Source organism: Anabas testudineus, chromosome 1 (genome assembly GCF_900324465.2).
Source record: "Anabas testudineus chromosome 1, fAnaTes1.2, whole genome shotgun sequence".
NCBI lineage: Eukaryota > Metazoa > Chordata > Actinopteri > Anabantiformes > Anabantidae > Anabas > Anabas testudineus.
This window is the reverse complement of record NC_046610.1, coordinates 5122185-5145249: the sequence shown is the minus strand read 5'-3', so window position 1 is coordinate 5145249 and position 23065 is coordinate 5122185. Positions and strand designations below refer to the sequence as shown.

Here is a 23065-nt window from a genome sequence, read left to right as displayed (position 1 = left end):
AAATCATATAAAATGTATTCATCTTCAATTTACAGGCTGTCCAGTCCAGCACCTCAGTGAGGAGGCTGACAGAAATAACATAACAAATTAAAGCCATGCTGCATTTGGATGTGTTTGTTATTGTTCCACTGTTTAGTAGAGGATGACAGACAGTGAATCTGCTGCTTTGCATGACTAAATAGGCCTCTGAGAAGTCAGACTGTATAAAGAAATGAGCGAATAACAGAAGTGGGAAACGATAAGGAGGAAATAACAAGGAGATTGCATGGCACACACACACATTTAGCAAGAATGAAGGAGGCAGACTGAGGAAAAGGTGGATACTGCTTCCTGTTTACATGAATGTTTGAGTGCGTGCGGGTTCGTGTGTGAGAGATGTGACAGTCGTGTTTGTTCAACATTTACAATCTGCTTTCCTTATTGGGCAGGTTGCGTGTCGCTGTGCGGAGCCGACCCGAGTCTTCCAGCTGTCATAGTTTCCATTTTGTTGTATCAGCCCCCTCCGCAGACAGCTGCCCCGGGGCTGTGTATGCTGCTGCCATGGCGATGAGGATGCTGACTGCCCTCCGTGCCCTCCACACCCGTTTGATGCTCTCCATGACCAAACATATTCTTCATGTTAGAGCGTAATACTGACAAGGTCAGGGTTACCAGCAGGCCAGAGCAGCCTACGATTGCATTTAAGTTTTAAAATTTGATATTATTGCACAATGAATTATATCTTGTGGCCGTTTTCTTTGTATGTGTGAACATTAAACAGTGACAAGAGAGCAGGATTTGTCTTATGCATAGGTCAATAAGGTTAGGTGAAAGGCTGGCGAAATGAAACTACAGCATTAAGGACAGGACAGTAGAGGCAGGAGGAGAAAATAGCATGAAAGACAATAATAGGAGCTGTAAAGGTACAGGGGCAAAGGGGTGCCAAGCTCCAAAAATACACTCATCAGCTACAATATTAAATCAGGGGGCAGCACGGGAAAAAAACTGACTGCTGACCAAGATCTACAGGTGTTATAACACAATGAATCACAGCTTGCTACAGACCAGAGTGTCCATCGTGACCTCACACGGTGACTGTGTGAAGGTTCTCACACAAGAACACATGAGTAATCTGGAAGTTGAATCATGTCAACTGGACTTTTTGTCTTCGTTTGATACTTTTTACCATTCTGGCTTCTTCAGTTCGGGTAAAGTTGAGTAACTGGGAGCTCAGATTAATCCTCCAGTGTGATCTTTGTGTCTCAACCTGAATGGACTCATCAGGTGAAAACAGAGAAGACAGTAAGAGCAATATTTCTATTTCCATCTAAGCAGTGTAGATAACTGACTGCTGAGTAACATGAATCTGAAGCTAAATTTAACAGAGGTAGTAAATGACCACAGTTAGTGGTGACTAACGGTCCAAGCTGCAGCTTTTAAAAGAGAAGCATGAGTATTTAAAAAAATGAAATCTTACATTAACTCTGTCCATTCATTCTCAATCCTAATATAATTTCTTTCTGCAGGTTGCAGATGTAGCTCCGGTCATGCAATAAGTCAAATGATTTCATTTTTGTTTGAAAAGATTTGTGAGATAAATGAGATGAGATAAAATATTAAAGTTCTCCAGTGACCTCCGTGGTGGATGTGTGAAGTGGTCTGGAGATGGATAAAAGAGCAGCATGTTGGGGACATATTGTGCCTGCCAATCCTGTTCTTGCCAATCTAAGCTAACTGGCCGTTGACGTCAAATGTGCAGACATAAGAATGGCATCTAGCTCCCAGCAGGAAAGCTAATAAATGTGAAGTGTGCGTCTAAACTCCCAACAGCATCTGAAACGTGAATAGTGACTAAATATTGCCCCTCGTGCTATTTACAGTGCGAAACCGAGGGTTCGGGAAGAAGTTCTGAATCAACAATGCCAAAACAAAGTCAAAGGAATCTTTCAAAAGAGAGTCACCATTACTAAAAAAGTCACAACATGAAAGGAAGTTATATTTTAAAGCAGGAAAGGCGCAAGCTAGAAACGGAAAGCTTGCATGGACCCCGAGACAATAATGTAGGAAAAGCAGAAGTGCTTCAGGGTGATTTACTGAGGAGGGAGTAAACAGTTTCAAGTAGTGTGGTGAAACAGCGGAGACAGATAGGGAAGGCCCAGTCAACAGCTGAATGACAGCCAGGTCGCTTCCCACAAGCAACATGTGCATCATAAAACAGCGAGGCCCAGAGCATGTGAGCGGGTTGCATGTGAGCAGCAGAACGTGTTTTCAGCAGAATTATATGGGGTCTTGCACAATGCATTCAAGTCTAAATTGTGACTGTATGTGTTTGTGTGTGCATAAATCACATATGGAGTTGCTTATTGTCATCTGGCATCGATTTTGTTGGGGCCTTGATGTCCCAGTGTTTGTCCTCATCACCCATTTCCATAAACCCACCCCCAGCTGCTTTTACTGCCTTAACGGGAAGGCAGCAGCGGCTCTTACTCAATCTGTGGAGAGGAAGCAGTACTGTATATGTGCAGTGTGAGTTGTTGGTATGTGGTACTGTACATCCACCCCCCCCCCCCCATCCCCACTGACAAATTCACAAATATTTTCCTCTTACAGGATGACATCACACTTCCCAAAAAAAGTAACTCTGAGCAGATGCTGTAACACATGAAAATGTGAATGTGTGGATTTTAGTGGCTGCAGCAGAGACAAAAGGTCTCATATATATATATATTGGATACAAGTGGTTCTGTAACTCAGGAGGAGTTATTATTTCCATTACAAAAGAAAGACGAGCTCTGTGTGGAGTGATAGAAGTCAGAAGAATGTTTTTGGTTTTAGTGTCATCACTGTTTAGTTGTTTGTAGACACAGCAGGCGGCTGAACACTAAACATCATCACCAAACTGCAGGCAGACAAAGTCAGCAACTAGCTGGTGAAGATACTGGAGCATGTAGGAGCTAAAAAAACGGAATTTCCTCTCATGAACTTCTGCGTTTTCCCCAAACGCAGCTAAAAGGAGCGTGACTACTAAACTTGGCTTCTAATGCTGCTCTGTGTCAATCAGCTATATTTACTCATTAGATGACCTTATCAGCTATTTACAGCAAAGGCGATAATGTCAGTGTTGATTTTAGAGCGCGTTTCCTTGTCAGCAAGTGAATGCAGGTTTGAGCTATTGTATTAGCAGTACAAATATACTGATCTGTCAGTGCTGAATTAGATTGTTAATGATGTATTCGCCTGAAATAAAACATTACTGTAAATGTACACACAAGTTCAGGAACCTTTCAAGGTTTCATAAAAAGCATCAGGGGATTTCAGTGTGATAGGAAAGAACTCACATCTGCTACACATGGCAATGTTTTCTGACTGCTTTTTACAACATACTTACTGAAAGCATTCGAGAAGGGGGGATCCCTCTGAGGTTGAACTGCAGATACCGTATAATGCAAGATGTGATGAGAGGTTGGAAACAGACAAACTGGAGCTTGTTGTAAAAGGCCAAAAACAAAAAAACGTTGGGAACCACGGCTCTAAAAATACTACGAAATGTTCTGTAATGTTGAATGGTCAACAATTCACACGTTAAAGAAATAATGATGTAGAAAAACAGTTCATTTTCACTTTCTCCAGTGTCTTTTCTATCTATTGCGTAGAACATGATATCCATTAAAGCACAAGCACATCTCCAAAACTGCAGGACTTGTGGGCTGTTGCTGGTATGCAGTGGTCAGTCAGTAAGTGGTCCAAGCAAGGACATCTGGTGAACTGGCCACAGGGTCATGGGTGCCCAAGGCTCTCTGATGTGCGTGGGGAGCGAAGGGGAGTCGGTCTCAGATCCAGCACTGAAAACTACAGTTTCAGAATTCTGCATTGCAAGTAGAAGTACCGCATTCAAAGTCCTACTTGAGTACGTCTTATCAGAAAAATGTACTTTGCTGTAAAAAGTGCATTTTGCAAAAGAACCTTCAGTAAAAGAACCTTCTCTACAAAAGACGTTGACTTAGTTCGATTATTGACACAAAGCATTTTATTGTTGGAGCTGATCAAGGTAAAGATGGTTTTAAAAGGGGCAAATGTCTCTTAAGGGTCTCAAGGCAAACTGTGATATAATTAATTAAGTAGAAAAAATCATCTTTGTACTGTTTAACTTTTGAAAAGTCTAATGAAAGTCACCGTATACTGGAACTCTGGTTTCACAGTTCATCAATGTGTTGCATCTTGCATCATCTTGCATTACCAAGTCTTATGCTTAAAATGTCACGTAAAAAACCTTGATATAAAAAAATGTTACGAGGAACTAGAATATAGCTATTTGTTAAGAAACTCAAAAACCTACTACTCAAGCAGAAATGCTTAACATGACTGATCGCTGACAGTGCTGTTCAACGAGTCTGGCTCACAGGGGGCTTGAACAACACCTCTCCACATCCATTTTGGAGCAGCTTCCTACTAAAAGTTTATTTGTATAAATGCACACTATCACTTTCCACCACTGATTAACTCTCATAAAATAGAAACAAACGAAAATCAGATGTGAAACACATAAACGTACACTTCTCCTATGAAGGCAGATTTGTGACGGAACAAGCTGGACCTGAACGAAGGAGGTCAAGAATGCAAAGAGCTGTGCTCCTCTGCTTCTATAAGAGGATCACATGACCGTTTCAAGAACTCACACAGAGCCGACTCTCTCGTATCTGTTGCCACATGCAGCAGTAACTAAAGTTTCTCATTCCTTTTCTGCTATTCTGCTGGGATTGTTGTACTTTTTCAGTGTCGTGACACATTTTTCACTTCTTCATTCAGACCATTACTAATTCTACTGGTTTCTTTTTTCTGCTACGTTGCTAAATCGCACTTCCAGGTGCTGTAGTGGCCAACAGGCTTTGCCTCAAACTCATGCTCCCAGGCTTTTTCTTTGTGCTCTCCCTCTCTGTCTCCTGTGTATTTTCACTCTTATCTGGAGAAGTAAATGTAGTATATCACCAGAATCCTTTATCTTTATGTTGGTCTTCTTTTCATCGTCGCACCTGATAAATTCAGAACCCTGCTTGGCAACTTCCCCACATTTAGTTTTACCGGCCTCCTTTCCAAGCAGGGGATTTGGAAATGCCGTATGGTTTCTGTCACGCCCTGGATGTGATTTTAACAAGTTAAATACTATGCAAAACCACAAAGGCCCTCATTTGAAAGTCAAAGACGACAGACAGGAAAAGCTTTCTACTTGCTGAATAAAATTAAAAAAGAAAAAGTTGAACAGAACATATCCTCACCGCAGCAGGTTACTCAGTGTACAAAGTGCATTATCACGCTGCTCAAGGTCACGGGAGACAGTTTAGGATACAGGGAAGTAACACAGTGTGCAGAATCGTTAGCAGTGTGTGCGCCAAGGCTTCAGACGTGCGATACTTGAGGGTCACTGCTCGTCTTAGAATGCAGTGGTGTCTAAACTTTGGGTCAGCAAGAGTCACGTGACTGACAATGTTTAAATGCTTCTGCTTCTTTTCAACCTGTGGCTGGTTTAAACTGGTCTCAACCACAACATCCTCTGATTCTCAGCTGTAAAGCTACATCCTGCACACTGGTCCACTTACAGTTTAAGAACCTCTCTAAGTGTCATGACCCATGTCTCCTCTACTATTTTTGCGTAATGTATTTATTTCCTGTTTCATTATATAGTTCTCTCACACACGCTATATAAGACTTTGTCTGGAATGAAACCACTATCGTTGTTGCTTATGTTAAAGAGAACAAGAGAGAAAAACTTAAAATTACTATAAATTGTAGATTAGTTTCTGAAGGACACCAGATAAAAAACTATGTGGACACTAGGACCTCACATCCTCATGAATGTTGGAACTTCTCATTCAAAAACCACAGGCATTAATCAGACGGTATAAAGCCCCCGCCCAGTCCTCTAGGAAGCCTTTCTGCTAAATGTTGGAACCTGCATCCAGAGATTTTGCTCTCATTCAGCATTCATGCGGAGAGATAAGGCTCGGTGCATGGTTTGTGTTCCAGTTCCCAAAGACGCCGAGCTCAGGGATTCGTCTCGTCAAGGTCGCCAATGCTAAACTGAGAAAACCTTTTCTTTATGGACCTGCTTTGTGCACGTGGGGTATTGTCATGCTGAAAGAGGAAAGGGCCTTTCCTGCCACAAAGTTGCTGAGAACACGGTGTGTCACAGTTTTAGCCCTAAAGTCAAATGACTGTGAATAAGAAACAAAAGTGTATCCGACCTCATCTCTGAACTCCCCAATCAGAACCCGCTGTATCAACAACATAGTTCTGATGTGTGAAAAATGATGAGGCAAAAAAAAACATAGGCAATGAAATATGTTTTTAAATATTATTTTAATACTTTTCTTAAAAAAAGATGTTTTACTCCATAATCTGAACAAGATGAATCTATTGACCTCAATGCCTCACTCACCGACATACCAACAGGTTGTTCTGGGTAAACTAAATCAAAGAAAGCAGAGAGAAAAAGAAAATAAACTCAAAACAATCAAATATGAAAAGAGAAACAAAGCTAAACATTTAAAAAAAAAGTGATTACAAAATTGAAAACACTCATGGATCTCTGGGCCAATCTACTGAAACCTGGAAAACCTCCCACTTTCAGAAAAAACACAATGGCACACGACATCCCAAAACGGTTACTGTGGACGATGAAAATGTTGCAGAAATAAAACAAAACAACAAACAAAAGCCTATTAAAGAGACTGAAGAGGACAGCGATGGACGAGACGGCTACGAAAGACCGAAGATATGAACATGAAGACGTAACGAGAGAGAGAAAAAAAAAAAAGATATAAGTAATGAAAACAGTTAAGTGCAGGTTGTGAACAACTACAGACAGGTCTAGTGAAGTAGTGACATACAATGGTTTCGGAACAACTTCTTCAAACTATTACAGAGCAAACTGCTGCATAATTTCAGATTTAAAAGGGGATAAAGGAAAATTAAATAGCAATAAAAACAGCCTTTAATATAAAGTGAAAAGAAAATGCATTTTACATGTAAAAAAAAAAAAATAATAATGTGAATGAACTTTCAGCACTCAAAAAGATTGATTTTGGCATAGAGAAAACAAACAAACAAAACAGAACAGAACAGAAAAGGTATGAGAGAGAAGACAGACCAAAACAATCCTCTCAATAGAATCATAAAAAAGTTTTCTTCTTTACAGTAAATTCTACAAAATCAAAACCAGAGCTCAGAGATGAACACAGACGAGCTTTGCTCCCCGCAATCCAAACCCCTCTCCTTCTTTTTCTTTGACGTTTGTCGTATATAATATATATTCACGTATTTAGTTATATATAATATGTATAATTTGTAGGGTGCTGATTGTTAGTTTACAGGCCAGAGCGCTAAGGCAAAGGACACACTGAAACTTTTACAAAGCATCGTTTCTTCCTTGTCGCCTTCTCTTGATTTTGTACACACACTGAGGGTCGCTCAGATCTCCACCTCTTCGATTCGTGACAGGAGAGAGAGAAGTAGCAGGAAGTGAAGGGAGGAAGGATATCTTAGAAAAGTGTGTGAATGTGGCCGGGATGTTTCGTTCCCATTGTGTCCTGAGAAAACAACCGACTCTCAGATGACTGCTGAACCTGACAAATGAGCACACCGGCTCACCGCTCGCAGTTCAAATAAAACAATAAAGAGAAGAGGAGATAGAGGAAAAAGAAAAACAAAGTGATCTGTCCGCTTGTCATTTGTTCACCTGTTCCTAATAAACCTGCTTCTCTCCTGTCACATATTTATAGAATAATGTTTTCTGAATTTTCAATAATTTCTTAAATTAAATCTCATCACCGCCATTATTATAATTTTTTTCATAAAGTTATGTCCCATCCTCTTCATTCTGCCTTTCGTGTTTTCCTTCAGGGAGCCGACCATCTGATCACTTCAGTGTTCATTTTCAACCTGTTGCCCCTGGAGAGCAGGAAGACAACAACCATAAACACAAAGCCAGACACCAAAACGTATCTGGAGCTGGAGGAAAAGAGGGTTACTTTTTCAATTTCACTTCCCCCCTGCTCTCGTTCACATGACACAAGCCAGCTGTTTCAACTACTGAGAGAAAAGGACACCTAATATTAAGTTTGTGTGTATGTGGGTGCTTGTGTGCATTTGTGTGAGCAGCAACCATGTGTGTCAGAGCATTATAAGCAATTTGTAAATTGTTTATGTGTGTCTCTCGTCTCCCATCATCCTCTTTTTTTTCCCCTCTCAAAACAGGTTCTCTTCAAAAATGGCCATCAGGTCGCTCTGGAAGTTGATGTCAATGGTGTCTGCCATCTGCAGAGGGGAAGAAGGAACGATAAGTGTTGTAGCTGAAATAAACCTGTGCTTCTTTTTTTGAATACTCTTTGCACATACCGCCTCTCTCCTGCGCCTCTCCTGCTCGCGGCGGCGTGCCATCTCCCTCTGCTGGTCGAGAGCATTCTGTGCAGCTGAAGAGGCTGGGGGTGGGGCTGGTGGTTGTGGGGGTGGAGCCTGTGGGGAGTGCGTGGGTGGGGTAGAAGCTGGAGGTGTGGGAGCAAGTGGTGACTGTTGCTCCTGGCGACGGCGGGCATCTTCTTGTGCTCGACGAGCTTGTTCCATGGTGTCGTCGTCATCACGGCTATAAAATATACATAAAAAACAAAACAGTGTTAGCTGTGCATCAGCTGTAGTCGAAGATTTCCACATGTGGATCACAGATGCCGTTGTTCTGTTGGACAGATTTAAAAACGAAAACAGTGTCTGTGTGGAAGACACTGTATATATTTTCGTGGTAGACACTTCCATCTTCCGCCTGCCTACCGTAATTTTTCTTGCTCTCTTCTCGCCTGTTCAGCCTTCAGCTGCCTCTCTCTCTCCTCTTTCTCCCTTGCTGCCCTTCTGAACTGTTCAAAGCTGTCGCTGGAAGAACGCACGGAGGATGCTGGCGTAGAGTGGGACCTCTGAGCCAGGCTAGCCCAAGAGCCCATAATCCTTAACTTCACATCCTGGGAGAAGAGAAGAAAAAGACCAGGAAGGTGAAGGTAGAAAGAGATAAAAGGTTAACTGGAGGGAAAGAAATCAGAGCAGGTGGAGCGTCTACTTTAAAGAGACTTATGACATTACTTACTCATCTCAAACACTCATACACACCTGTGTTTTCTTAGAGGCGATAGGAGTTTTGGGTTCTTGCTTGATTTTGCTGTCTTGCTGCAAGATGGGTGGGGCTGGGGAGTCTGGGAGTCGGGAACCAGTGTGAGAGCCATCCAGTGGCTTCGGATCTAATCCTGTAGACACAAATGGTAAACAGCTATAAATATGCACCTAAAACTACTGAACAGAACCTCAGAACATTTTGCAGGTACAGAGGAAAGAGGAGGAAGACTTTTGGTTTGTAATATCAATGTGACGATCAAGTAAAATAAAGATAACATTAGTGAGATGTATTTATTGTGCACAAATAAATATAAAAAAAAGCTAAAAAAATTACTTTACAATCACCACTTAAATGTAAACGTTTCCATCTTTAGCTTTAACTATGATGTTTGGTAATGTAGATCTTCAAACATAAGGAGCTCTTGAACTTACTGTGTTTGCTGTCTGGTTTGTGTGTGTCCTGACGCATGACAGGGCTAAAAGGTGACGGGGGCAGAACTGGCGACTGGGAAGGCTTCTCCTCTTTGACTGCCACCAAGTTGGACCTCTGCTCCTAAAGAAAGACAAAACCATACATTGACATAAAAATAACTATTTTCAACGATCAAAACCAAAACATTTTCAACATGGCTAAATTTTGTTGTTTTACATTTACATTCATTCGGCAAACACTTTAATCCAAAGTGACTTACAAGGTACAAGGCTAAGGTTAGAAGTCGATCACTCACATGTTTCTTGGTCTGGGAGGGTGACTGCTGTCCCACTGTGTGGAATTGAGGGATCTGAGGAGAATTCATCATCAGAGGAGAGGACTATCCTGCAGGCAGCCTAGATAAACAGGAGATAAAATTTGGAATTACCTCCGTTATGTAAGCCACTGTCTAAGTAGCAAGTATCCCAAAAAGAGCACTCTTCTTCAGCTGTGTTTTTCAAGTTGTACTTGAATTTGCAAGCTAATTAGCACCCCAAGGTGGCCACATGTATGGATAACGAAGAGCACGTGTGGTTTAATAATTAAAGTATTGGCACAAGATGATATTTTTGCTGTTCTACAAATTTGTAAATTCTTACATTTCTATAGCCCTCAAAAAAGTGAAAACATGAGGTATTATACACACACACACACACACACACACACACACACACACACACACACACACACAAAACTAAAGTCAGAAAATTTAACAGAATTATGAATCTTTCTTTTTTGGTCCTTGACCATGTGACCTAGTGTTTTTATTTTAGGACCACTGGCTTTGGTAATCACTGTCTATAAATACTATCTTACCTGTTGAGAAAGGCTCTGTTTTACTTTGTGGTGATGGATGCTGTTGATGTTGCTGCATCTGCTGTACCTTCTGCTGCAGGGCCACTCCCTTTTGCTGCTGTGACGTTGACGTGTGCATATGTGGGAACGGATGCTGCATGTGCGCATGGCTTGAGCTATGTCTCTGCGTAATAGGGGGGGTGGATGTTGTAGTAGTCTGCATGAGCATTGATGGCATCAGCTGAGAGGCGCTCTGCACCGGCGAATGCATGTGCGCATGCAGCGGCTGTGTCTGCATGGTGGGTCGAGGCTGCAGCGACTGCAGGAAGGTGTGGACCTGAGTAAGGGGTGGGGTTTCAGAACTGGTGGGCGTTGGCTCCTCATCGTCCTCCAGCAGCGCCTGGGGAGGTTGTGCCGAGAGGGTACCCAAGATACCATGGGACGTGGGTGAGGGGACACGAGGGCGTGGGACAGGCTGGGGGAGGTTGAGGGGCAGCGAGGGCTGAAGCTGGGGTGAGGAGGATGGAGGCAGGGAGGGAAGTGAAGATGGGGGAGGCTGTGGAGGTTTGGGAGGAAACGGTACTGCACGGTTGCTAAGTCTTGATGGTTGCTGGGGAAGAGCATTGTGAATCGCTGCAAACAGGGAAGAGAAGCGAATAATGAGAAGAAATGAAAAAACACCCCAAAAATATAAAAAATATAAAAATATATAATATTGAAACAATATTAACTAAGATAATCTGATGGGTAATATTTAACCGCTCTATCTAAGAGACCTCCTACAAGTAAACAAACAAAGCTGATGGTCAGGTATTAGGGTGACAAAGGTTTAATGAGATTGGGCCTCTATGTTTATGTCAATGACACTAAATGGCTACTCCATTTCACATTCCCCAAACTGTTCAGCAAACTTCTTTAAAAATGTTCAATGTCCATACTAAAAACTTCAATGTTAACAAAAATGTATCTCACAGTAATGGGCTCTTGCCTTTTAAAGAAATGTATTTTTTTAATATCTTTTCAGGACCTTGGGACTGAGAATAACATTTCACAATGTTATGTAGTATATTGGACTAAACAATTATTATATTAACCAGAAACTAATGAACACACTGCAGGACAATAAAACATTATTGCATTTCAAGTATTTTACCATGTGAATACTAAATTAATCAATAGCAAGTGTTACTGAAGTGTACGCACCTGGCATGAGTGGATGTTGGTTTAGGAAAGGGTGTGTGTCAGTGAGAGTCTGGCTAATGGGTGGGTTTGTGTTGAGGAGGCAAGAGGCGACAGGGGCACCAGCAGTAGTAATGGCTGGATTGGACTCTGTGTTCGACTGGGTCATGTGTGGGTTCATGAAGTGGGCCAGAGGATCAAATCCTGAGGTCAACAGCTGGGAAGCTTCCAGAGCGGGGCCAGGGACATGGGCTGGGACAGAGGGGACAAACGGTGGTTTGGACTGGACCACTTGAGGCAGGGCCTGTGGCAAGACTGGGCCAGCTCCGCTACTGAGGGACTGATGGTGGAGTCTCTTGTTGTCTTTGTTAGCTGAGGTCTTCTGCTGCTTGGGAACCTGCCCTGTAGGCATAACATGAGGGGAACCAGAGAGGAATATTACACTAGGAAAGATAGTATGTTACATTTCTGCTACCAGTTATTCAAATATGATATGTTGAAGCATGGCAGAGTGTGTTTGGTACCATTGTCTTCACTGTCAGAGGAGTCACTGCTGCCTGAAGATGAAGATCCTGTCTTCACCTTTGTCACATTTGTCATTTCCTGAGGCTTTTCTACTGCAACAAACACACCCAAAACATTCAGACATCAGTGCACTAATTAACACAGTGTAAACAAAATGATGTTCAATGCAATGAGCGGTTTTCTACTGAGTAGCTTCTAACAACCTTTTCAAGGTTACAAAGCATGTAACTAAAACCAGATCCTCAAGTACTTACAACATACACACAAGAGAGTCACCAGAATTACAAACCTGTGCGTCTTTTTAAACATAAACCGGCCTACCTGACAGCTTCTTCTTCTTCCTGAGGCAGCTGGAGACATATTTCTCCAGCTCTCTCAGTGTGGAGGGTTTCAGCGTTTCAAAGTCTATCTCGATTTCATCTGGGTTGGAGTTCTTCAGTGACGGCTCACGCGTTTGGATTATGTGCACAACACGGCCCAGTTTGTCACCAGGCAACTTGTTAATGTCCAGGCTCAGTTGACGCTTCTCCTCATAAGACATGGGCTTGCATCTGTCTGTGTCCTCAGCTACGCCTAGGGAGAAAAGCATTAACAGTAGATCGATACTTTGTCACTGGCAAAGACACAAACACTTAAAGGAATAAAATCATGCTCAGCATCCCGCTTTTTCATACCCATGTCATCCTCTGCTTCAAGAGAGGCCGAGGGCACGAGAGGGGTTGGTCCAGGCGGAGGGGGCACAGCTGGGCGGCTGTTTTTAACTCCTTCTTTCTTACTATGATGAACAAATATTTTAATTAGCTCCAGATAACACATATATAATAACATCCGTTATTCTCATCTGTAAAACCCACCCAGGCCTTTTCCTCTCTTTCTTTGCAATGATCGGCTCCTTGCTCTTAATTTTCTTGGAAGTTTGAAGCATTGCAGGGGGAGGGGCATCGATAGGTTCCTCTGCTCCCATCTTCTTCTTGTGCTTTTCCTTCTTCTTCTCCTTTTTCTTGGGCTTGCTTGCTTGTGGCTGAGAGAGCGCGGCCAGCTGCTCATGAACAGCTTTAAGCTGGAAGACACAAACACACAAGTTGAGGTTTTAAGAGATGAAAAGACGTTGGCTTGTGCAGTGATTTCTCTGTGTTTTAGCAATTACCCGTGTTCAGTAAAGCTGTTCTGCATAGCCCACCCACCAGCTGTGTCTCATAAGCCTCCCTCCCCCTTCATTTTTCATCCTCTAACCTGTTCCTGTAACTCAGCCAGTCGCTGTTTTCTTTCTTGTTCTGAGTCTCCTCCCGAGGACTCTGATTCGGATAAACTGGAACTCTCGTCTTCGGACACAACAGAAGGAGGCGGAGCTTGTCGAGTGGAGGGAGAAGGGTGGGAGGGCAGTGAGGGAGTGGGAACAGGGGTGAGCTCCTCTGGGTCATCAGGCATTTTGGCAAAACGCATCTCAAACACATCCTGTTAGAAGAGACAACACAAAGATAGATTATTATTATGAGACAGGTGAAACACTGCATCTATACAGACGGTTTTAACATGGCTCAGTATCTGCTGACTAAACAATACTACTGAACTTGTACTTAATGAAAAAATTACATGATGCATTTGGAGAATGCTTTAAAAATGCACATGTAGTAGATCCATGTAATGAGCCTGTAGTGTGAAGAAGCTGCTAACTGAAATGTGTTGCTCTGACATTTGTTATTGTATGACTGCTAAATGAATGAAGATCTATACATGCCCCCATAGCTTCAGCTCAACGCCTTGTTGGACAGGTGAGCATTATCATCTTTTGATTTTGGGATACCAAAATCAAAAGATGATATTTTGGGATTGCATACCTGCAATTTGTGTGCCATGGAAACCACATCATGGTCTGGAGGATTGTACTTGTAACAGTTGGAGAACATCAACCTGATATCTGCTGCAAATTCTTGAGCATCTCTGTACTGTCTTGTGTCCAGCTTTTTCTATAAGAGACATAAGAGACTGTCATTACCAGATTCATTTGTCTATATCATCCTTTAATAATGAGACCCAGTAAAATCTGTGGTTTAGTAGGGCAAGGTTGGCTACTGATGTCCACATGGCTACTATCCACAAACCTTAGTAGTGAAATCTGAAAACTACCATACCAATTTAGGCATCTATATGGTTGCCCAGGTATTGGAGACCACCACTATAAACTATAAAAACCCACATGAAAACACTAACTAACCTTGATGGTGCTGAGATCCATGGGGTGCTTAATGATGTCATGGTAGTCATGGAGGCCAAGAGCTTTTGCATCAACAGGCTTGTAAAAAGGCCAGGCGTATGCTACGTGTTTCTTGGACAGCATCTCTTTGACAAGGCGTGCACAGGAACGCAACTGCTCCTGGCGTTTCGGCGTTGCCATCCCTTCCGTCTCCAAGCTGCCTCCCAGGTGATGCTGAGAGTCCGGCTGTGACGCATCTCTTTTGGGTTGCTTTAATGGGCGATTCTCTCGCCGTGGCAGAGCCTCGGCAGAGACAGGAGATGACTCACTGAGCTGGTCGTTGGCTGTGGGTGTGGTGGTATCTGCTTTCCTCTTCTGGCTTTTTCTTTGCTGTTGGGAGCATCAGACATAAGAAGTTAAAAATATATAATGATAATCTGCTTGTGTATTGTAAAAATGGCAGTTTACTATTCTTCCTTGTACTTCCATTTCCTTACCTTGATGAGAGCAGGGGAGCTCTGCAGCATTGGGGCAGGATGGAGACCTTGGTGTGTTGGGGTTGGAAGGGGAACAGAGGTCATGCCTTGGGTCAGGACATCTGGAGTTGAGAGAGGGTATGGGGATCCCAAATGGGGTGCATGGGAGGTGGGTGTAGGAGGCACACGTGGGGGAGGCTGGGGCTGACTTAGGGGATGAGCAGGAGGGGCAGGTGCAGTACGAGTCTGTGGGGTAGTTGATGGGGATGAGAACCCTCGTGTATGTGGGGTAGTGGAGGGGGAGGATGAGTCTTGGCCCGAGTCTGACTTTGTTATCAGAGCTAGAAGGCAGAATGTACATATAAAAGGACAGAAAAAAGAAAGGATAAATGCACTTTTATTTTACAGCTGATGGATCCATTATCACGTTTAGTGATGGTAAAGAAAAACATACACGAAGCAATGAAAACTTACAGTAATTACTTTTTTAACAGACTAACATTGTAAGTAAATACCTGAGTCGCGCCTGCCACCACGGCGTCCCTTGGTTAGCACAGGGATCTCCGTTTCCTCCTGTGGCATTTCTGTGATCTTCTGGAGAAAGAGCTTTTCCAAAGCCTCCGCCATGAGGACTATATCATCCCCAGACTAAATAAACACATACACATGTTTAGAAAGAATAAGCCCTGTGTGCACAGGCCTTCCCTTTCTAATTAAGTAACGAAATAATGAGTAGGACAATATCTTTATCACTACACCTACAAGTTCATGGCAGTCACATGTGACAAGGACTTTTGTGGTCAGTGGCTGACCTTGTTGTAGATGTAGCAGTTTGTGAACATTGTATTAAAGTCTTGGATACACTCCTGGGCATTCCAGTAGTAGTTGTTCTCCAGGCGTTTTTTTATCGTGCCCATGTCCATAGGAGTCTTGATGATTTTATAGTAGTCCTTGAGAGAAACAGAGAGCAGGTAGGAAGTATGAGATTAGATACTTTTGGGGAAAAACCTGCCTCTTTTTTTCAGTCTAAAACACACTGCTGCCTCAGTGCACTACATAAATAGGTAAACCAATATCATCAAGCATGGCCGGTTTGGTGGTGGGTCAGTAATGGTCTGGGGAGCCATGTCCTTGGAGGGCTGCATTTCATTGTCTTCTAATGATTTAGACAAAACTATTACACAACTAAGAAAATGTGTGGCAGATAAATCTATAATGAACTCAAGAAAGAAACTGTTTATTTCATAGGTCAATACTGGGCAGTTTGTCCACCTGCACCATTGTGTAGTGACTGTCACAATGCCAGTGTGCTTTAGAATATTTATTTATTCAAAGGCATGCAAACACAAACACACACACAAACAACTTACAGGCAGATTGAGCTTGATAGCATCCACAGGAGCTTGAAAGGGCCATGCAAAGTGGTGCTTCCATAATGTTTTCAACACCACTTTTAGCAGGTACTGAAAATAGAGAAAAACCCATATTCATCCATATAGAAAATAGTGAAAGGAAGTTTAAAGCAAACAAAAAGAAAGGTCTGTACCTGCAGCTGGTTTGTCTGTCGTTTGGGTCTGGAGGGGTTCCATGTTTCAGGGGGCGGAGGGTTGAAGGGAAGGGGCGGTGGTGCAGAAGGTGGGTTCTGGCTGCTGCCAGCCTCCAGTCCGTCTCCCATTGCAGAGGTGGGTTGCAGTGGCTGTGCAGACAGTTTAGGCAGATTGGACCTGGCAAGAGCAGGTGGGACCGGGGGGATCCCCCTCAGGCCATTACACTCCTTACTCGACTCTCTGGAAGGAGGATCAACAAAAGAAACTGTTGCTGCTGCTATCTCTACTGCACTCGTTAGTGAAACCAACTCTGACTCAACTTTCCCAGTCAGCATCGTTTTCACACCTTCAATCCGGTCACTTTCAACATGCTGTCTGACTAAAGTAACAGACTTACTGTATGTAGGCTAGGTTGGACTTTTCTGTGTCAATTCCTGATCATGTCTTTTGATAAAAGTGTGTGCTTTTTTGCTAGCGAGATGGATCATTATAATGTGTGTAGCTCAGGCACTTTAATAATATGCTGACATACAGCATGTCTGTCATTACAAGAACTCCCAATGCTTAAGTAATGGATTTAAAGCATTAGGGATGTCTGTTGCTGTTTCCTGTGCAGCTTTCTCGTACTTGTGCTGTCAACAGACTGTACAGTCAAGGTCACAATTTCTGTTCAAACTGTTCCGTTCTGAGGTGAAAAGTATAGTATGTATAGTATACTATATTGTTATCCATTATATTTTATTGGTGGTGATGGTGTGAGAAGAAACTCACACCATCACATCATTTGCATTTCTGACAGCCATGTAATAATGAGCTATATTAGTTGACATTCCCTTGCACTGAACATACAATGTTTTTTTATGGTTATTCACAAATAAATACAATAATCATAACTTAAGCAACACTCAGATATTGTCTTTAAAATTGAAATAAGGAATATGGTTTGACAGATACTGCACTGACTCTCAATAACGCTGTATTGATTTTGATTTCACAGTTTGTATTGAAATGTAAAATGTCCATTTTTGCATGTTTGTATTACATTTAAACCCTCGACCACTAGATGTCGGTGTTATAATTTATACAAATTCAGATCTCACTCCAAAAAAAATAACTTTTCACATAGATTTTATGCATATGGGGGTTTGGTTATTTATTTTATATATATGGCATTGCCATATATTGAATTATAATAAGGTATTGGGTCTGATAATGTAATTAGTGTCTAAGTGGGCTTTTATTTTGACCTCATATGGTGTGAGCACATGTATGGTGATAATAATAACCTTTTCTACAAATTACAACATTTTTACATTTGAATCTGTTAAGAACAGGACAGAAAGGACAAAATTTGTCACTTGTGAGGTCAACATTTCCATTATCAAGAAGAGCAACTCTTACATGTTTGGACTTACATGTTTGTTGCTGTGCAGCTGTGGTCTAATCAAATTGTGTGATCATATCTCAGTTGGTGATGCAGCGATTTCCTGAAAGAACACAAGAGGTTTGTCAGTGACAAAAATAGGGGGAAGGAAACCTCAAAACACTTAAAGAAGGCACAATGACAGACCTTTTATTGCTCATGGGATATTTCCAGCTAACACTAAAATATTCTACTGGGTAGGACTGGGTTATATAACATCATCCACGATTTACCAGTATAATACCTCCATACAATAACAATTTGTCATCCTGTGACATTGAGGATTTACTTGGGAGATGAAGTGTTTGAAAACTGTTATTCTCTATTCATGAGCTCTGCACTGTATGTTCATCGCTTGGATCCAAACATCTGATGAAGCATCAGTCCAGTTTTATTGTATCACTGGCCAATTACATCTGATTTAAACAAGTTTTTGTGTCATTCTTGGTGTAACATCTGCTATAAACACTGGAACCAACTGATGGAGGCAGAAGTTTCCATTTAGTCATAGACACAATGCCAACTCCAAACTGATGAGGCTGATGATTAAATACACAAGGAACAAGATATTGTGAAGTACATTTTTCATTTCATTTATTTACTCAATTTTACAGCTAGTTCAATTTTTGTTTTTTTAAGTCTATTAATTCATTTGGTTCTCAACATTGGATTTTAAAACTGGGCAAAAAGAAAAAGACTGCTGGGACTCCTGCAGCTGACTGCCCTTAGTTTCTTGCAGTCTATTAATGCCATCCTGTCCAGTGATAAATCCACCAATGTGCATCTGTTCACACCAGTGAAATCTGTGACGCACACTTGTGGTTTTGTTGTCACTTGAGCTTAAATGGCTACTGGCAGCAAACCACAGTAGAAATTCCAGATGGTTAGTATTACTGTTTCAAATTTTTGTCATTAAAGCTTAGGTCGATACCATGCTTCGATAAACTACCTAGCTGAAGGGTTAAATACTGCCCAGCATCAACCAAAGTTAGTAAGTTTCCTAGACACAGGTGCAGCATGGTTTTATTTGGCATCAGTGGAAACAGCGATCTTAAGATTTTTCAGCTGACTCTTAAAAAGTCTGTAGCAGTGTAGTCATATTTTGGTTGTTATAGGAATACTGAAGGAATGGAAAGCATTGCAAAAAGGGGCAGCACTTCAAATTTTACAAGATTTTACAACTCATCTTTGTGAACACCAACCACTACAGTTACTTAGAGAAGTGACCGAGCAGTATGGGTTTTTCAATCTATAGAGAATAGGGAGACCGATGGTGGATATAGAATACCAATATGTCATTTTTTCCAGACAAAACTATTTAATAACGGTAAACGAGACACAAATGCTGAATTTAAATGAGTTAAAATATGAAAATATTTGAAATCTTTCAAGTATTTCTAAATAAAAGGGTTACTAATCCCTGTAAAATGCTTATTTGTCCTGCTTCTGTATGTGTTATGTACCTGACACAAGCAGTATTGTCACTCAACGAATATATTTTTTTAATTAAAAGGTTTGCAGTCATCAGGTTGGTTGTAAAAACTCCTTTTACTTTCTTTTAAAGACCGATTAATATTAATGTACTCAAATGCAACGCTAGAGAAGGATTGTGTATAAGAGATAAAATAAGAATTCTTTATTGTCATTATGCAAACACATAATGACATTAGTAGCTCTTGTCAAAGGGAATTAAAAACACACATAAAAACAGAAATAAACAATAATACTGTAAAAAAAAATTGTGCAAATAATATTTACAATGAGTAGCAGCAATAGAGATGTAGTTGGCCATAGGCGACTTCAAGTATGTGTTCAGGAGGGGAGGTGTGTGTATGAAGTAAAGGTGGGGAGATTGATTTCACTGCTCTAGGAAGGACGGTTTTATATTTATATAAAAATTTTTTGCTCATTTTAACAATACTGTGATCATCGTGTTTTACTATAATTATCTTCATATGCCTGTTTGGTAGAGATAGCCCTTTCAATTCAATTCAAACGAATGGCACAAACAAGTGCTGTGTTTTCTCACATAAGATGTTTCCATATAAATTGTCAGAGTTGGAGAAATGCTGTGTGATTTCAGTGAGGAGCGGGAGAACTGATGTACAATGTGCAGGAGGCATGACATGACATCACAGAGATCACATTCTAACATTATCTGGACTTTGTACTTTGGACTCTCAGGATAAAGTTCAGGTAATCTCTGAGCTGTCTGTCTTGGACATTTGTGTTCTCACATGTAGTTCAACCAAGTATCTAGAACCAAGGTAGACTAGATACATTCAGGGTTCCAGTTTATGTCTGAAAGCAGCTATAATGTTGAAAATGTTATGTCACCTGCAAAACATTTTCTGGCCAATTCATTCAAACCTGCTCTTTCTCTTACAACATCAAACTGAAACTGTCCAGATAACCTGTCCTTCAGCTCAGCTCATGACCACCTACTAGCACAGAACTGACACCTTAATAAAGACGTCTAAAATGTATATACTCTTCAACTTATTTCCTGTTTGACATTTCAACACCTATTTTATACAACTATTAATGTGCTGTGCAATCAAAAGACTATCAAACATCATTATCTGTATCTTCCAAGACATTCTTCAAAGTTACGCACAAAGAGAACTATACACACACACATTACAGAACCATGTAAAGTATTTCCATAGCTATACTTTGTATTTCCCAGGGAACTGGCAGTACAATGAGTGGTTTAAGGACGATCATGATTCTCAGTACTGTGATAATTGCTTTATTGTTTTTTTTTTTTGGCTGCACGTTTCCTCATGAACATAAATAATTTGATTCCACTTTATAGTTTTTTCTCATTTGTCCAAAATATATGTCAAAAATGTAAATAGTAAAATTTGGATGCATACCCAGTGACAGTTTCTAGATAACCTGTAATCACACACCAATCTTGTTTTGGGATTTCTCTCTGAGACAATCTGCTACAACTAACAACCACTTCTTCAGTTGAGTGTTGGCTGACATTTAGTTCCTTGACTACTGCTGAATTTCTTCACCATAAACCTAAATGTTCATATAAAAAAGTATTATTTTATCCAAGCTTAAACAAGTTTAATAACTACGGTATATTAAATGTTTGCATATACTGAAAAACAAAGCCTCATTTTCACTCTCTTACATGTTGAAAGCTTTTCAGCTGTATGATGTTAGGAGCAGGGCTCTTTCACAAATAAAACCAACACTGTAAATACACTGTGGCTGTCACAGGTTTCCACACATTAATCTAGACAACCAGAATCTAAAGTATATCTCTTACCTGTTCTTATTACGTTGCCATTTTAAAACTGAAAACCATCTAGGTTAGTATCAACATAGAATAATGTCATTTCTGCCTGACCAACAGACTGTGGCTGGTGCTTGAGATAAATTCAGCCATATTCTCATAGTCTACTTAAAGCCAGTGTGTAATTGCACTCACATAATGTATAGTGTCCATTAAACTAATCGGCTGACATCAAGAAAGTGAAAGCGACTAAGAAACTGATATTTTAAATAAACATTCCGCAAATTGTATCAGCCATTTTGCTAACGTTACTATTTCGCATTACGCATATTCCTGGTGACACTATCCAGGAAAGCAAAGAACCCAACGAACCTGAGAGACATGAATTACTTTACTGATCACCAACAATAAACACACACACACACACAAACACGCAATTTATTCTAAAATCGACACCTTCGACTTGCTAACCTTTCATGATGTGCATCGCCATGTCCCCCGTGAAAAAGTGACAGCTCCGCACGCAAGCGGACTTTCAGAATACCACTTGGACAGGAGTGCTATTCTCGAAATGACGTACGCCGTACTTCGAGTGCGCTTCTGCGCCATCGAGCGTAAACTACGCCGTCGGGAGGACGTAACTTATGTCACGAATACGGCCTACGGGGCTACAAACAAACAGCCTAGCAGCTAACTAGCTAGCATGATACCGACCTGCAGCTAACATGCACACTGACAGCACGGAGTGTCCAGTGCCACGAAAACAACCTCAACACGAGCATTATAGGGAGAAAGGCACAACACAGAATATGCACGTTTACACCAAATGGCGCTAACATGGAAGACAGAAATTCATTTAGCTCGTGTGCTCGAACCGGTGCAAGGCCTGCGAAGACAGCTCATGCTCCGCTTACCGAGGAGCACACTGACAGCGCGCGAAATACGTCACCGATGCCCGCTGTAGACATTTTAGTGGATCCCTGGAGTTGTGCGCTTTGGTTTGATATAACTGTGTTGTCTATAAAAAGGCACAAAATGCCGTTTCTCACCTTGTTCGGTCGGTTGTCAGCGCTCTCAGACCTTCCTCGCCCCAAATCCAGAACAAACAGTCCCGTTTGACGTCGATGACGTCAGACGCACGGGGGCGGGCCGAACGCTTGTCAGTCGAAGTGTCGCCCCGGACTCCGCCCCCTCCCCCCCGGGTCACATCATGCAATAGTGTGTAATCATTTCAGCCATTACAGGTCGGTGTTTATTACACTAATGATGTCTTTGATACACATTCTTAAATACGAATGTCGTAAGGAAATTAATGAGCAAATCGACAGCAGTCATTGCGCATGTTTTTATTTTGCCATTTCAATGGGAGCGTCTGACACATGTTTTGCACTTGCACTGGTTCTTTGTTATCTTGTGCATAATTTTTGCGACTTTGCTTCTCTTTGTGGTAGTTATATGTCTGTGTTTAGTCGTTTTGCATGTTTTATGTTGGCTTTTGTTTACAGGGTTTCACTACAAGAACGGCAAAATGTGACACTTGTCAAATGCTTTTTACATATTATCATAAGGATGGAAATGTATGCTTGTTGTTGGTTAGTTAAAAATAATAAGTAAAAAAACTAAAACCTAATGTAGAATCAGTGACCAAAAGTCACACAGTTTGTTTTATTGTTGTTTATTATTGTTTGTTTTATAACAGACCCCCTTACCGTCCGTCAGTCCAATTTGAATCCAATTTGAATTGGAATATGTCCGACCTATCAGGAAAGAAAAAACTCCATTAATGGAATAACCTGGTCATTCAGTATATTCAGGTAGTCAGATGACCTCATTCTTTAGTCACATAACGTTGCTGAACCTGAACCCAACCCCAAATCATAGCACTGCCACCACAGGCTTGTACAGTAGACACTAGGCATGATGGTGCATCACTTCTCCCGAGTCTCTTCTTCCCCTGATGCTCCCATCACTCTTTTCCACAACCACAGGATGTGTCTTCAGACATGGTTGTTTAAGAAATGAGAAGCTACTCACTGCATCAGTTAGGATTAAATAAGTTGTCGCCAGCTAAA

The 23065-nt window shown here is 41.4% G+C and overlaps 1 protein-coding gene across 1 annotated transcript; it reads right to left on the bottom strand.

Annotated features, from left to right (window-relative positions):
* Window positions 1-8215: 8215 nt before the first annotated feature.
* Window positions 8216-22117, bottom strand: LOC113161889 (bromodomain-containing protein 4-like). Its single transcript, XM_026359703.1, is given in 23 exon segments — window positions 8216-8289; window positions 8371-8614; window positions 8797-8981; window positions 9127-9260; window positions 9562-9682; window positions 9858-9937; window positions 9940-9957; window positions 10418-11029; window positions 11600-11977; window positions 12100-12192; window positions 12422-12673; window positions 12775-12875; window positions 12955-13160; window positions 13334-13555; window positions 13939-14067; window positions 14316-14684; window positions 14792-15111; window positions 15286-15418; window positions 15583-15720; window positions 16141-16233; window positions 16317-16557; window positions 17733-17804; window positions 22043-22117. Coding segments are annotated over 21 exon segments (4026 nt in total). The 5' UTR covers window positions 16446-16557; window positions 17733-17804; window positions 22043-22117; the 3' UTR covers window positions 8216-8220.
* Window positions 22118-23065: the final 948 nt, after the last annotated feature.